This window comes from Apus apus, chromosome 24 (genome assembly GCF_020740795.1).
Source record: "Apus apus isolate bApuApu2 chromosome 24, bApuApu2.pri.cur, whole genome shotgun sequence".
NCBI classification, from domain to species: Eukaryota; Metazoa; Chordata; class Aves; order Apodiformes; family Apodidae; genus Apus; species Apus apus.
The window spans coordinates 4,214,632-4,231,042 of NC_067305.1; the positions used below are offsets into that span (position 1 = coordinate 4,214,632).

General features: G+C 44.9%; 1 protein-coding gene across 1 annotated transcript in view; it reads right to left on the reverse strand.

Moving 5' to 3' along the window:
* Positions 1–16,411, reverse strand: part of CPAMD8 (C3 and PZP like alpha-2-macroglobulin domain containing 8) — a 50,784-nt gene that overhangs the window by 2,846 nt on the left and 31,527 nt on the right. The window contains exons 34-43 of the mRNA XM_051639978.1: positions 15,737–15,892; positions 15,289–15,351; positions 14,419–14,657; positions 11,236–11,323; positions 6,831–6,905; positions 6,042–6,147; positions 5,841–5,951; positions 4,823–5,035; positions 4,351–4,425; positions 4–172 (exon numbers count right to left, since the gene is read on the reverse strand). Of these exons, the coding sequence (XP_051495938.1) occupies positions 4–172; positions 4,351–4,425; positions 4,823–5,035; positions 5,841–5,951; positions 6,042–6,147; positions 6,831–6,905; positions 11,236–11,323; positions 14,419–14,657; positions 15,289–15,351; positions 15,737–15,892 (1,295 nt within the window). The remainder of the gene's footprint in view (positions 1–3; positions 173–4,350; positions 4,426–4,822; positions 5,036–5,840; positions 5,952–6,041; positions 6,148–6,830; positions 6,906–11,235; positions 11,324–14,418; positions 14,658–15,288; positions 15,352–15,736; positions 15,893–16,411) is intronic.

Genomic DNA, 16,411 nt, shown 5'->3' on the forward strand with positions numbered 1-16,411 from the left:
CACCATTCTACTGTGGTCACTACTTCCTGAATCTTGTCCACTTCTTTCAACGTGCTTGTTGTTGTCAGTTCTGCCACAACCTCAAAAACATCAGCTTCTGACACGTAGGGGTCTGGGTCATACTCATAGGAGTAGTAGGACAGATCTGTCTGTAGTGGAGGCCCTTCCTCTGCTGGAAAGAAAACCACAGACAGGTTTTGCCAAAGAAGCTGCTTTTCAACCACCTTACCGTGCATCACAGAGAAGGGGAAGGACATAAAAGGAATGTTCATCAGGGGCCAAATGAGCACCCTCTGGGAGGCTACACACGTCAGTGGACCTGCATGTACATGCTTTAATTCCCTGCAAGGAGAAAAGCTGCTGTAAATCAGTATTTTAAGTTTCCCAGACCTGGGAACAAAGGGTAAGGAATCATAGGAAAGGAAAAAACAGAGAAGACCATGTAATGTAATTTGGAAAAATCTGAAAGTCTCATTTTAAAGTATCCAATTAACTGAGGTGCTTAAGTTAGGAACCAGCTCCCCCTGAAACCACTGTGTAGTAAGGTAAAGTAAGAGGTCTCTTTGGGAACACCAGATGTCACAGGTGAGTTACTGTGCACCCTGAAAACCCATCTCTCTCTTCTGACTAGGTCCAAGCCAAGTACCTCAGTTAGGGAGAGGCCATTCCATGTGAAGATGTGTAATGTTTGTGCTCTTTTAGGCACCATTTCATAAAAGCCAGTTACAAGCTAAAGGGCAGACTGTGTCAGAGCAGTTTACTTGCTGATGGCATGAAAGAGATCAGTGTAAGCAGCTACATTTCTTTGCAGCCCAACCAGAACGAGGATTTTGGCACACCAGGCCAGGAGCCTACATCAAAGCCACCCCCTTCTCTCTCAGCCTGAACCAACAGTCACTGAGATACATCTGCTCCAGCAGAGCCCCACACCATGGAGAAGCTTCCATCATTTGAAAGAGGAGCAGACACATCACAGGTAGAATAGACCTTTGTCCCCCTTGCACTCACTCCAGTCTATACCAGGACACTGGCAGGTCACTCACACAGTCCCTGTCCCACACAGAGCAGGCTGTGCCTCTCTGAGCTGGGTGACTCTGCTCACTGTCCAGAGGGTGAGACTGCAAGATAAAACTTCTAGGAATATCAGTAGGTCCCTATTTTCTAAACTGTTCCTCCAGCCAGCTCTGCTGCCCATCTTTCCTCTTTGCTTTCTGTATTCACTGCTCTAATCCAAACCAAAGAAATCACAGTTGTTGTAAGTCCCCCTCTCCCCCCCCACCCTGCAAAGTTGGCTTTATTTAAGGAGAACACTTGTGAAGGCCTTTGAAAATGTTTGTTCTCTAGAAATAAAATATCTGAAGGCTCTTCCATGATGCCTCCCACATCCTTCCAGCAACAGGCTCAGCCCTCAGCAAGGGAACACTTGCCTGACAGCAGAGTCAGTCTCTGTGCTCACTTCTTCTTGGCCTTCTCCTTGTGAGAACCTGCCAGATCATGAGCTCTATGAATGGATGATTTCTGTCCACCAGGGACTGAATTAACATCACAGACCTCACTCTTCCCAGGAATGCAGCATTGGAGTCAAAGTAAAGAGGAAAGGCCGACGTTTCCTGTTGGATACAAACCACTCCCCCCATCTCCAAATGTTTGTGCCTAAGCCAATGTTTGCTGAGCAGCCACGGGGTGAGGGAAAAACGGCCCCTTGCCAGTTCAATCAGTCCTCAAAGAGCAGCAGGGCTCTGAATAATGCTCCTGCCAAGGAGCCTCTGAGATGACTCCACCTGGAAGCAGAGTTCACTCTCATGTTCCTGTGAGGAGCTAGTGATGGCACTTCTTTTTTTAAAAAACACCACCACCACCACCAAATAAAAAGTATCATAATTCCACCTAGAATATTCTTCCAGCTACTGGCCTGTCCACTGCTAGAGCAGAACTGTGCAAGTACCACAGCTCCAGACATGAGCTGTTTCAGTTGAGTCCTGTCAACCTGTGCACTTCCCTCTCAATCAAGAGAACACTTCTAAAGATGAGAAGATCTACCCACCTGTACAAAAAAAAAAAAGTGACAGTTTTGAGATAAAATCTCAGCCATTCTGTCTCACCCACTGCAACATCTGAAAGGCAATTTAAAGTGCTTTGACCATTGGTAGGTGCTGCAAGGAATGCTGCATCCTGATTTCTCAGGACCACCTATGCACAATTGCTCACCTTGACCAGCACAACTCAAAAGCTGTTGTTTTATTCTAACAAATTGGTGTGTATGGAACTCAACTGCAAGCCTGTGTCTGCCAGAGTGAGCCTGAACACATTATGGAGGTCCCCACCCTCTGCTGGAAGAAGCTGCCTCTCATTGCTTCCATTGCTGGGGTAACACAGACAAGAGCTAACAAGGAAAGCATCAGTTCAACCACCCTCAGCCTGCACAAGTCAGATGGCAACACAGAAGGATTTCAGACAATATAAACACCACGCGGTTCTCCAGGAAAATGGTATTTCCTGAAGATTAACACTCCCAGGCAGTTTCACCAACCTGCCCTAAGCTTGATTTGGCCCCTGGAGCTTTGCATCCTTTTAGGAAATGACAGATTTAGACATGGCTCATCAGAACTTTCACTAGAAACCCAGAGCACCTGACTTAAACCAATCACATGCTCCAGTGCTGCCAGCCCAGCGGAGCCAAACGAGCCCCGTGTGCAGGGAAGGATTCGTTCAGTTCTTACACTTTGATTCATGTACCGTGTGGTTGACCTGAGAGGAGCCCAGAGGATTAATGAAAATCACATGCTGGGCCCTTTTCCTGATGCAGGATTTAGTCTGTTTTACTTTTGAATGCTCACTCTGCCATGGCTGCTCAGACAGCTCAGAAGAGTATCTGCCTTCCAGGAGACTTGGCTTCAACACTCACAGATCCTACAACAAAGCCACTCTAAATGCTCCTGCTTTCACCAACATGTCCTTATGGCACACAGCTCATCTCATATCTCTACAAAACTGCCACACACACACAAAATAATCAGAATTTCCACTTTTGCTCTTATTGACAGCCTATTGAGCCACCATTGCTTTTGTCTGTTTAGAACAGAAACCAAGATGGTTTTTTTTCTTAGATACTTCAATGCAGATTATTTCAGAAACACTGCACTTTTTTGGATTGTGGACAACTGCCAAGTTCCACATTTTTTTTTCCCCAGGTATCCACATTTTTAGTATCAATTAGTATCAGTTACTCCAACAGACAGCAGTCTGATATATACATACATACATATGTATATTCACACTAAGTCCAGAAACAACGGGAGGGAAAATAGAGGAGACATTAAACACCAGGACTGACCAGTATAAATAAATGGAATATTCACTGTGCTTTTACACCTTAATGAGAAAACTGTCCATCAGCTTCTGAAGAGCAGAGGAAGGGGCAGAGATGGTGCCTCTCATGTGGACACATGTTAGTCTGAACTCTGGTGCACAAGGACACAAGAAGGCACAGAGTCTTCTCTTGAAGAATTGACTTGTTTTACTGATTTGTTAGGAGAGTTAGAGGCCAGGGGAAAATTAATGAGTGGAAAGCAGCCAGGAAAAATCTAGTCCAGTTTATTTACTAGAAACAGCATGAAACAAACTATTCTATTGACCCTCCAACTGCTTCTTGGTGAGATTTATTGTGAGCCATGAGCAAGTTCGACGTGAGTCTTGGAAAGAAGTGCATGAATATAAGCACCAAAAAAAGTGAGCAGCCAAATTCCTGGCTATTCCATCTACTGACCTTCATATTTTTGCTCACTAAGGCCCTTTATTCTAAACAGCAGCTCTGAGAGAATCAAGACTGCCAGCTCAATTTTTGCACAGAACTACTAGAGACAAAGTTAATCCACCTGAGTCCAAGACCTTGCAATGATTTGGTCTGTTGTCATGTCCTGTTGTTGAAGCATGTTACATCAGCCTGGTTTTAAATGTGATCTGTACAGCTTAATACCAAAGGCAAGATCACAAAGTGTTTGTTGTTCAAACACAGCAAGGCTGAGAAAATAAGAGGGTCATTTGCCCACTCCTTTGAACAATGACTTAAATCCTGCATGTGCACTGAACAGAGCAGGTACCACACAAGGTCTCCTGAAAGGAAGAGGACTAGAAGAGCTAGTCTGTGGTTGAATAGTTATCACCCTAATTTTCCTTGACCTCTTCATTTTTTCTGATTTCTGAATGTTCTGTCTTTTCTAAAAGATGAAGAAATTAAGCATGTTTAAGGAAAGATGCTGAAGAGCCATATATATTTTTACGTAGTGATAGGATAAGCTTTAAGCTTGCTGAAGTAAAAGGCCTTGGATAAATGCAAAGGCAGGATATTACCTGCTGGAGTTTGTTGAACACTGGGTTGCTCAGCTGGGTGGGAATGTGTCTCCCTTTCTTCTGGCAAATTCTTGGCTGTAAACAAAAAGATTCAATGCATTGGTCATACAGATTGTTAATGAATCTCTAAAAAACATTTGCATTTCCAGAGGTTGCAAACTCAGCTCAGTGAGCCACTGCACTGCCCTCTCTAAAGCCCATGCAGGATCTCCAAGAAATGTTACTTTTCATGGATGTAATTCCCCCCCCACAGGATCATTCATCTCAAACAGTATCATTAATTTTCTCTGGAGTTCATACTGACTGGTCAAACATGTATAGATGAGAAGAGAAAAGCAGTTATTCTGAGCTGAGCAGGAAGGCTCTGATAATTTAATTCCCTGTACTGTGAGCAGCAAAGTAACACACAGCTGAGGATTCAGAGTGTTCTGCAACTAGATGGTAACAGGAAAGGGAACTGAAGGAAACCTACAGGCAGAACATTGAGACATGGGCATCTGTTCTATCCTTGTGTTGTTCCTGCACGATGCTACTTCCATCTGGCAATGGTTGGGGTAAATGTGTCCATCTGATCCACAAACAGGCTCCCCATCATAGCCACAGTCTCTTGAGCACATGCACTGCTCAAAATACTCATCCTCCAAGCAGCCAAAGATGTTATTGCATGGTCCAGAGTGAACAAAGCCTGAAAAGTGAACACAAACACCCAAAGCAATATTTTTGCAAGGCATGGGGAAGGGGAAGATGGGGTGGCAATTTTTCTCTGTTTCTCCAATACAAGTTTTCATGTTCAATTCCCTAAGACTTCTTGTAGGAATTTACAAACTTGCTGGAATAAAAAGTTCTGGGAATAAAGCTCTTTTTTAGGAAAGAACCATGTTGGGTCCCAGCTACTGGATGATGCAATTCTTTTGTATGACAAAGAACAGAAAGGAATGTACAGTTTCAGGGGCAATTTATTCCTTTCACTGATGCATGGAATTGTTCCATCTCCCTGCAGTTCATTGTGGAAATCTCCTGCAAGATATTTTAAAGAATCCTAGAATGGTGAAGGCTGGAAGGGACCTTCAAGATCCTCAGGTTCCAACCTCCCTGCTCTGAGCAGGGACACCTCCCACTAGACCAGGCTGTACAATCCTCATCCAACCCAATCATGAAATATTTCATAATTCACAAAATAAAATCAACCTGTATTTTTAAGTGGTTTTACCTTATGTTTATTAACACACTGTATGCAGGTTCATCCAGAATTATAGATTATATCTTGCCTCTGAAGTGAATAACACACTTTGGTGACTGAGAAGCAGACTGCTTTAAACTGTTTGGACCTCCTAAGTTGAATATTGTTGTCCCACAAACCTGTGCAAAACTTCCAGTAACACAGAGTGTGAAATAGAGCATTTTTCTAAAAAATTGTGTTCTGAACTCTTGGAAAGTGTGTCTGTGGGCTGTGTTTTCCAAAAAATCTGCTTGGCTTTGGTGCAACTTACCAACCCACTGGCTGGCTGAGCTTTCCACCTCGTTGCACGTTGGCCCATCACAGAGCTCCCGAGCCAAGGGGCTGTTCTCACTCACATTGTAGAAACGAGTTGCTTCAAAAGCTGCAGGTCAGCAAGAGTAAAGAAATCACCAGAAAGGCCCATGCCTGGAGCTCTAAGGGTGGCAGAAATCCAAGGGAAGCAGACACATACCTGGCTCATAGTAATCATACACTTTGATAGGAACTGGAGCTGTCTTCCCAACAATATGCTCTCGGAAAGCTTGAAACTTGACACAGGTCATGCACTGGCTGGGAATCTGGAGGAGATGATGTAAATAAAAGACTCATTGTAACAGAACCTGCACTTGAAGTCAAGAGAAACACAAATAAACACAGAGCATGTGCCCCTAGTGTAACACCGTGGGAGAATGAAGACACAACCAATACTAGGCAGAGACAAAGATAATGAAGACAAGCCCAAGAGGGTGAATTAAAACATGATACTTTGCCACCCTTTAAGGCACTTGCCCTACAACAATGGCAAACCTGAAAATGAAGCTGTTTCACCACCTAACACCACTCCTGTCATCAGCTGCTAATGCAACCAGCTAACAATGGACTGTTGATGACCAAGCCAGGAGAGATGTCTTCTTCCACTCTCAGATACACATGGTGAGATCTAAATCAGGCTGTGTTTTTACTCCGTCCTTTTAGCAACACCAGTTGTACCTGAAGGTGACATTATTTTGAGGCAAGACCTAAGTGATATTTGTCCCAAAATACTATATGGGCTGAAGCTAATTACTCTACTATACTTTGATTTCCAATCAAAACCACAACACCTGCCTGCCTCAAAAGAGGCTCGGGCAACCAACCAGTTGAAGCTGCACAATAATCCTCACCTGGGAGGGACCTTCAACAGCAACACATTTTGCCTGATCCCCTGGTCATTTGCCTTTTGTTGAAAAGCAACATAATTATAAAGAAACAAAGTCATTACCTCATCAAAATAAAACAGGACTTTTCTTCCATCCACTTCATATCTTTTTAATCCAATTTGCTTGTTCATCAATAACTAGGAACAAACAACAGGTTTAGTTTAATCTCATGATATAGGAAACAGGTTGTAATTAAAGAAGAATTAAAAAAACTGATCAGGCACTAAAACTCAGGGGTTGCTTGTGCTGGAAAAGGATGTTTGAGTAAGAGAGGGGAAATGCAAAGGGGATCAGAGTTGCTATCATAGGACTAAGGAAAAGCCATCTGGTTTCTTTTCCATGACCTGACGAGGGACCCTTGCAAGGTGCACAATGCAGAGTGTTCTTCCTGGTCCAAAGTGCATTGATCTCCCTCAGACTGTGCCTGACCTATCACCCATAGAATCATGGAATGGTGAAGGTTGGAAAGGACCTTCAAGATCATCAGGTTCCAACATGCCTGCTATGAGCAGGGACACCTCCCACCAGAGCAGGCTGCACAAGCCTCATCCAACCTGCCCTTCACCACCTCCAGGGAGGGGGCAGCCACAACCTCCTTGGACAACCTGTTCCAGTGCCTTGCTACCTAATGGTGAAGACTTTCTTCCTGAATCCATAATCTAATTGAATAGCTCCCAGATTATTTTCAGTACCAAAGCTGAAGCAAGACCTCTGAGACCCCCAAACATATTCACACTCCTTCAGACTGCCAGGGAATTACGCTGCTGGGTTGCACTGGGTACTAAAGGTCCCCTTCTCCCACCAGCTGAAAAATCCAAAACATTCTTCTGCCAGGAAAATTAATCCTTACATTTGAAAAGAGCAGCCATTTGAAAGAGCCCTAGGCATCCCCCCTTTTGATGAACAGGGTCAGGCCAGGCCTCTGCTGCTCATCTCCTCTCCCTCTGAGGCCCAGGGATTTGCAATTTGCACTGGACCAGCCAGGCCCACAGAACCCCTCTTCCTGGGCTTTTTATTTATTGGGATATTCTGCAAACTAAGGAGTATAAAAACACAATCTAAGAGCATGGCCCACACCTGGGGTGCTACTGCCCCTAATTTTCCCCAAGACATTTGTGAAAATGCTTTAGGCCATCTCCTCCTGCTGCCTGCAGGTCTGTAGGCACATGATGATCATGGGAAGTGCAAGAGCCCTCGTTGGCAGAATTACTGCCCCACCCCAAAGAACCCAGTAACTGCCTCCCTGGTACAGGATGTTAATGAATCACCACCAAAAGATAAGTGCTATCATCTGATATAATTCTACAAAGTTTTATTTTAAAGTTTCCAAAAGAGTGGCTCATTATTGTCCATGTTTGGAATACTGACATTTCAGTGTTACAATGGCTGTCATGCTCTGTGTATTCAATGCTTTGATAAACTGCATTCAGAACCCACCTATCACAAGAAAAACATCTAATCCAGAACCTGTGGAGGATGATGCTCTGTGGAAAAGGACTCTGTGTTTTAATCCCAGTCTGGGGACAAGAGTAGGGGCCAGAGCAGATACATTAAGTCTAGTCTCCAAACTGTCCTATTCCTTTAGCCTCTTTGTCAGACAACCCTGTGACATGGGGATAATATATTTTTTTTAAATGTTCCTAAGTTATTTTGAAATCTTAGAACGAACATTCAGTGGCAAGGAGAACAAAGCATTATTATAATTATTATGCATGAGGAAGAATGACATGAAGCAAAAAGCATTTCTACTGAAATTTGCCCAAACCTGCTACCAGCACAGCTTGAACTGTGAATTTCTCCAGCCTAGTGCTTCTAGTTGTAAAACCTGCACCCTGCTTCCTGCTATTACTGTAACAAGCAAAGGAACATGTGTTTAAGTCCCACACAATATGGAAAGGGCCAATTTAATTTGTCCTTATAATTTTAGGGGCCTGATGGTGGCTGTTATTACTCAGCAGTAGATGGCTGCAGACAGTCCTTTTATGAGGGCTCGGAGGGGCTGGCGCCACCGGGAAATGCTCAGCTCAGCTAAAGTTGCATTTTTCTGGTGAAGCTTGATATATACCAGCCCGTGGTGACCTCCTGACCTTGTCGACACCCAGCATTATTAGAAGGATTTGTGGCTGCACAGCCAGGGGGGCTGCCCTCAACGTGCAACAGAGCATTCATTAACCATCGGTGCCCCGGAGCTGCACGTGGGCCGGCCCTGGACACACTGCTCCCTTGTGAGGGCCAACAAGAACCCAGGGAACCTGATTTACAGCCCTGCTCCAACCCACCAGGAGCAGAGGGAAAGGGCTGGGGGAACCAGAAAGTGCAGCAGAAGCAGTGACCAGACTTGCCTCTGCTGAAGGGGGTGTCCAAAGCTACAGAAAACTACTAGTGCTGGGTCTTCAGTGGGAGGATTTCGTTTTTGTCAGCTTGATCTGGATATACATTTGATAGCCATGAATTAATCATTGGGGTTGTATCTGCACCTTCACTCCCTACCTATATATATATATATGTACTTGAGCTTTGTCCCTACATTTCATTTGTACAGATGCAAAGGGTTTCTGCAATAAGAAAGATGGAATTCAGCTCTTCAAGGAGAACACTCCCCCTTTGAAGATGCAAGATCCTTCCCAGCTCAGCAAAATCTCCTGCCCAAAGGAAGTACCTCTGCTCTGCTTATAGAAACAGACTGCCCAGTACTGATTGCCAAGGGCAGAACCCTGTCTCCAATTGAGGCACCAACTACAGTGTCTTTTGCCCAAAGAACCTTCAAAACAGTGGGTTTTGAACCAACTTTTTTGCATCTTACAAGCACTGAAGAAGTATGCACTGCATGAAGAGCCTGACATCCCCCTGAGACTGGCCAGGCCTTAACTTGGCTCAGCTCTGTACTGCAGGAGCTCAGCCTCATCAGCTCAGAAAGAAAATCAGCTCCTTTTCCCATTAAGACAGAGGGAGAAAGGAAAACCAACCACCTGCTGTTCTATGGCCAAAGAACCAACCAGATGGTGTACGTGGGGCTCTGGGGCTTCTCTACCCATAGAGGCAGGAAGAGGAGATTCAATCACAAGATGCCACAAGAGAAAGCAGGACCAACTGCTGGAGAGCTCATCCAGCTTTGAGAAAATAACCCCTGTGCACTAGGAGGGCAGCTTCCTTCTACCCTCTGCTTCCATCCAGGCCAAGCTCAGGCATGAGACAGAGGAAAAGAAGGGTATGAAGCTGACATGTGATGTTTCTCAGACATTGACTCATCTACCTGACACACAAGCACAAGGAAATCTCCCTCTTTCTCTGCTCCAGGTTCAACGTGCCCCGTGTTTGGTTCTGATTTAGCAGCACCTGCTCAAGGCACCAGCAGCACTGAGGCATCAAAAGAGGGCACTGAATGTGGCAGGAGGAGTCTGGAATAATTTCAGAGCTGATCAACACACCCCTCTGTACAAATGTATTCCAGCACAGCTCCCTAAATCTGAAAGGATGAAGTTCTCCTCTCAGGGACTAATCACAAGTTTCTCCGGCTTCAGTGACAGCCCAGGAGACTGACAGCAGCTTTTGACATGGATTGTGAGCCCCTGGAAAAGAACATACTAATCTCACTATCTCCAAGAAAATGCAGTGGTGTTTTAATTATAAATCAGCCAAATCAAGTGGAGTCCTGGAGAACAAAAAGCAATGTCCACTTTGCCTTGAATTAGGATGTCAAATTCAGTTGTCTAGCCTTCACCACAATTCTACTTTAAAACTCTTTCCCCAAATTCCCCTTCCCACCCCCCAGTACAATGAAGATAAAATTCTTAATGGAAGAGATCTTTGGACTCAAAACACTTTTTAACTCTTGACCAGTTCTCAAGGATTTTACACCTCTCCAGTTACCTAGTCCTTAAAAACTCTGTTTGCAGCACAAAACCCACCAGTGAACACACTGTAATGCTTCCACAAAATATAAGGCAAAGCTACAGATTATACAGTTCCTCTCTCCTAGAGGGCTGGCTGGGCAAGAGGCACATTCTGTCCACCTCAGTTTGGCTTGCAATAAACATGATGTTCTCCCAGAAGGGGGGGGGGGAGGAAAAAGAGGCAAAAAATTCCAAGACACAGAGCCTCCAAAGAAATGGAATCCAGATGTTGGAGATAACACAGCCCACTAAGAAGCCATAAACAGCTCCTGTTAGAGCACATTTTCACTTCAGCATTTCCAAATGGGTCTCATTTAATTACTGTGCACCGTGCTAAGGAAGAAACCTTCACTTGGCCATTTGTTCATCTTGCCCAGAACATTTGTTCACTCATTTCAGAGAAATGTTTGTTGACAAGTGAGATCTCCTAACCCCCTGCCCCAGTTTTAATTACATCTTTGGGGACAGTGCTCTAACATTCAATGGCATTTGCTTCCTATTGCTCCCCACAGAGAATCCTGATGAGAACCAGGTCCCCAGGGTCAAGCTTTGCACCCCCATGACAGCACCTTACCTGCTCTAGGCTCTCAATATCTGCACGAAAGCCTGAGAACAGTGGGACTTCCAAGACAGCCATGTTAGAAGATCCAGAGTGCAGCCATCTTCCCATGAGAACAAAAAAAAAGAGAGAAAGAATGAAAACAAACTCAGTTTGCCCAATAACTAATGGTACATGGACAACTCAGGATGGAGAACAACTGAAATGAGGGCTTGTTGAAAGGCACAGTCTACTTAGCTTTACAAAATCCTCTTTTCTGCTTTTATTCAACAAAAATTAAGCACAACTCACAGAGGGCAGAGATACAGAAGATGGCCAGGCAAATGGAGGCAGAAGAGCAGAAGGACACAGTCTCCTGTGGGGCTGCTTGCCTTATTTTTCAATTAATCCCTGAGAAAATCCACTTGGTAAAAGGAAATAACCCCTTGGAGTAGAAGAAACTTCTGTTCTTTCCTAAGTGGAGGGCTGCAAATGGATTGTGGTGTAAGAGGAATGTTACTTCCCAATACCAGAGCCATTCAGCACTGAGGTTTTGTAAACAGTCATTTCCCTCCAGCATCCAGTTGACACTGAGAAAAGTATCTTTGCTAAGGAGCCAGCAAACTCACTCTCTAGCTACTAATGTTAAAGAATTCACTGCCCATTTTGTCCCCCATAATATCAGTGAAGACCCTAAAACACCAGTGAAATGCAGACTGGTTAATGCTGGTGTACATGAGAAAAAACAAACCAACAACACAGGGAGGGATGGAGAGAAAGTTTATTTGGGCCACTGCAAAAGATTGCCATTTGCAGCATGGCAGAAGAGTTGACATCTAAACTGGATGCTTCTGCTAAGTCTAGAACAATGGTCCTTTTCTCTGCATTCACCAATACTCAGCTCTGAACTACCCCTCCTTGGCAGCTTAACCTTCTTGCTGTTCAGCTGCACCCCAAAGACAAGGAGTTTGGACCCAGGAGGGTTTATCAGCCCATGCCCAGTGCTGAGCAAACACAGTACAGAGCTTCCAGGGCCACACTTGCCAGGTCTGAACTGGCTCCTTGTGAGGCTACTTGGAGGCCTCTCTATGGAGACCCTCAGAGCGGGGCTGGGGTGGGTGGGTTTGCAGCAGCTCTGCCCAGGGCCAGCCTGGAGGTCCCGAGCCAAACTCACACAGCCACAGCACCACAGGTCCCAGGACAGACCCCACTGGCTCTGTAAGACAGCTGAGGGCTGACAGTCTCCCAGAAACATTAAGCCTTGTTAATCCTGAACTCCATGCACCATACTCCCTAAAAAATCCTGCAGTATTCCCTCCACCTGCATTTTCCCCCACTCTCTGTTACATCAGTCCTCTATTTCCCATACTGTTTTCTCCCTAAATCCTCAAAAGTGCCCCAAGGACTGCAGTGAGCATGACAACACTGACAATTACATTGTGAAGAACACCCCTAGCTCAAAATATTTCCATTTGCATCCTTAGAGGCACTCCTCTGTTCACACTGCCTGAATAAGATGATGAAGGAGTTAAAAGAGCATCATTACAAGGAAGAAGGGGAGGAAAGGGAAGATTTCATTTGCTTTTGTTTTCTTTCCAAGCAATCAATCTCTTTAGACTGGGCTTCCTCTCAAATTTCTGTCTTTGCTCCAGCAATTCCCAGGGCAGGAGTTTCAGAAATAACCTCAGAAAGGTTGTGTTGATGCAGGGCAGGCTCCTTAGTGACCAGCATCTGCAAGGGCCTGACAGGACTTTATAAGCCTACCCCCCCAGGACAAGCTGCACTACTTGGGCAGGGGGAGAAGAGGCTGGGAAAGTGACAGTGTGTTTGACACAGCCAGGTCAACCCCAGGAAGCTTTTGAGTTGCTCCTCACTGGAGCACTTCTCTCCTGTTGTTACTGGGAGGAAGAAGAATTCAGCTAGGTCAAAAAACGCCTGGCACAGGATCTCCCAGGCTTGTGGCAAGCAGAGGCAACGTGCCTGCCAGCAACGTGGCCAGGGAGCATCGGCAGGAGTGCTGAGAGAGATAAATAGGTCTCATCTTGGCCTGGAGTCACTGCAAGTGCTCTCAGGACTGCAGCCACTGTGGGGCACTGCCTCTGCAGCAAGGAAGGAAACAAACTGATGGGGAGGGAAAGTTTTCCATTGCCATGAGCTACACCTGAGCTGTGCCCTTCCCTGCTGCTGGTTGAGTTCAGTGCAGCTGTAGCCCCCTCACCTGCCATGCTCCTGGTCACAATTATGCAGGTTAGTTATGAATTTCTTGGGAAGGGTTCCTTCTGCTACACAGCAGGATGCTACAAGCCCAGTTACTTTGGTTGTGGCTTTTCCCTCTCTTGGGCCAACTTTGCAACAACCTCTTTAAAAATCACAACATTTTGTAAAGAGATCAGCAACTCCTGACAACTGCAGCAGTACTAAGGTGTTTAAAGCAAAACGTGTGAGTGAATTAAGACAGGTCAGGAATTATTATTACTGTTGTTTGTGGATAGAGGAGCTGTTTTCTCTTAGTATATTGAGTTTTCCAATCTATAAAATGAGACAGAACTGCTAATGTCTTTGCAAAGTGCTTTGAGAACTAGAAGTGAAGCTTCTGGAGCTTTAGTATCATGCCACCTTAAAAAATTATTTTCAATTTCTTTATATAGCACAAGGAGATAAGCAATGAGCTTTACAGAGCTTATTAACAAGTATCTATCTATATATTGTGCCTTTACCCTAGATTCCAAATTCATAACATGGCAACAAGCGTCTTCTGTTTGGTTTTTGGTATCCAAAACTGAGGAGTAAGCAACTCAAACATTAAGATCAAGTCAGTAATATTTATAAAACTACAAACACCTTTAAGACACCAGTTAACCAGTTGAATTTACCTAGCTCTTTTTGGCTTTTAAGGAAAGTCTGTTAGTAAAGACCTAGAAAATGATCCAGAACTTTCTCTTTTCCTCCTGATAGGAGCAAATGACATTCAATTTATCATCTTTAGGGTCTGGAGAGGCAATAATGAAACTTAACAATAATAACATGAGGTGTTGCTCACTTTGTAAATTATTCTTCTTGTTTCTCTACCTTTGACATCAACTTAGCACTATAATTATCAATGCTCCTGGATGTCCAGGCAATAACTCTCTCCTACAACCCACAATTATGGTTGAAATTCTGCATTCAGCAAATGAGATGGTCTCTGAGAAACAGGCAGGACGTGATGGCATTTCCTACCTAGTGCAGGTCTCCAGGATGACTTTGTATTCCCGATGGTCCTGATCTGAAGCTGGGTCATCATCATCCCCCAGTGCCCTCTCCCTGTGCAGGGCTTCCGAGCGGTTCTCGTCCGGAGACACAGACCGTGGCAGATGTGGAGCTGGAAGATGCTGCTCTGACTTGGGCTCCTTCAGGTTAACCAGGAGCTGGAAAGCTGGTTTGGCAATAGGATCAGGTACATTGTAAGTGACATCGATCTGCAACAGAAAGGGGGGAAACCAAAACAAATCAAAGCAGATTATTAGACCCCAATGGTTCAGAGCATCTATAAATCTTCCCTAAAGCCCAACAAAATCAGAGAATCCCAGACTGGTTTGGGTTGGAAGGGACCTTAAAGATCATCTAGATCCAACCCCCTGCATGGGCAGGGACACCTCCCACCAGCCCAGGTTGCTCCAAGCCCCATCCAACCTGCCCTTCAACACTGCCAGGGATGGGGCAGCCACAGCTTCCCTGGGCAGCCTGGGCCAGGGTCTCACCACCCTCACACTCCAGAATTCCCTCCTCATGTCTCACCTCAATCTCCCCTCTTCCAGTTTTAATTAATAAACACCAGATCTCTTCACAGAGGTAGTGGTTAACACAGATGCAATAGAGGCTTTACAGCACAGGTACATATAGAAGGAGCTGCAGCAGAGCAGATTCACCCCAGTGCAATCATATTTACTTCTATGAATTAAAGCAACACCATCTTCTATAAATACTTCCAGAGAAGTTTGAAGTGTAACTCTTTCCTCATAGCAAATTGGGATTAAAAAAGTAGCAAAGAGACTGAGAGTTGAGAGATCACCTGCTCAGATACTTTCTCCAGCCCCATGGCAACTTTACCTGCATCAGACAGCAGCCTTCACCTTTGGCACTCACAAACAGCCCCGTCGGAATACTGGGAATCTGGGGAGAATCCACAGTTAAGACACAGGCAAGACATGGCATTCAGAATGGAAAGGAACATCAATTTTAGCTTTATTCTGTACAAAATATCTTGCCAGTCATAAAGGACACTGCAGATAGGAAGCAAGCATGGCTTATTCCTTCCAGCCACCTGCATTTAACAATGGTGCAAACAAGCAGCAGCACAAAATAAGCATCAGGCATTAGTTATGGTGAAAAATGCCTTTAATTTTGAGTGTTAACATCAGAACTCTGCCATGAAACTCCAGAAAGTCCCCAAATCTCAGTGCTTTTACCATTACTGAACTTCTCTGAGTTGTCATTCAGAACCAAGCTCCCATGGATCGATCAAAAAATTGGGCCACAGGAACACAAAACCACCTACCACTGCAGTCTGGAGGACTTTTTTATTCATCTTGTTAAGCTCAAATGTCTCCTGGTAATCCAGATTAGTAGAAGCCAAGGAAATGGTAAGGTTGACTCCTCCAACATAAGACAAGATAGCATACTCAGCCAGAGCCTGCAGGGCTACACAGGTATCCTAAGGATCAGAAGAGTTAGAGGTCAGAATAGTGAAGAACCCAGGAGCACCAGAACCTTACAAACTGTGCTGTGCAGTCACCAGCTGCTGGCAGCAGAGTCTTCCTTCTTAACTCAGAAATCAAAAGACTTTATTTGCTTTTGCTGCCAAAGGCATCTGTAAGGACAAAGAGCAGGTTCCTTTCAAATTATCAGTCCAAGAAGAATCATAGGAAGGGACCTCTGGAGATAATCTGGTCACACCCCATGCCAGGTCACACAGGTACACATCCGGGTGGGTTTTGAAAGTCCCCAGAGAAGGAGACTCCCCAGCCTCTCTGGGCAGCCTGTCCCAGGGCTCTGTCACCCTCACAGGAAAGAAGTTTCTCCACATGTTGAGGTGGAACTTCCCATGTTCTAGTTTATACCCATAGTTCCTTGTCCTATCACTGGGCACCAACAAAAAGAGACTGGCCCCTTCCTCTTGACACCCACCACTCAGATATTTATAGACATTAGTAAGATCCCCTCTCAGCCTTCT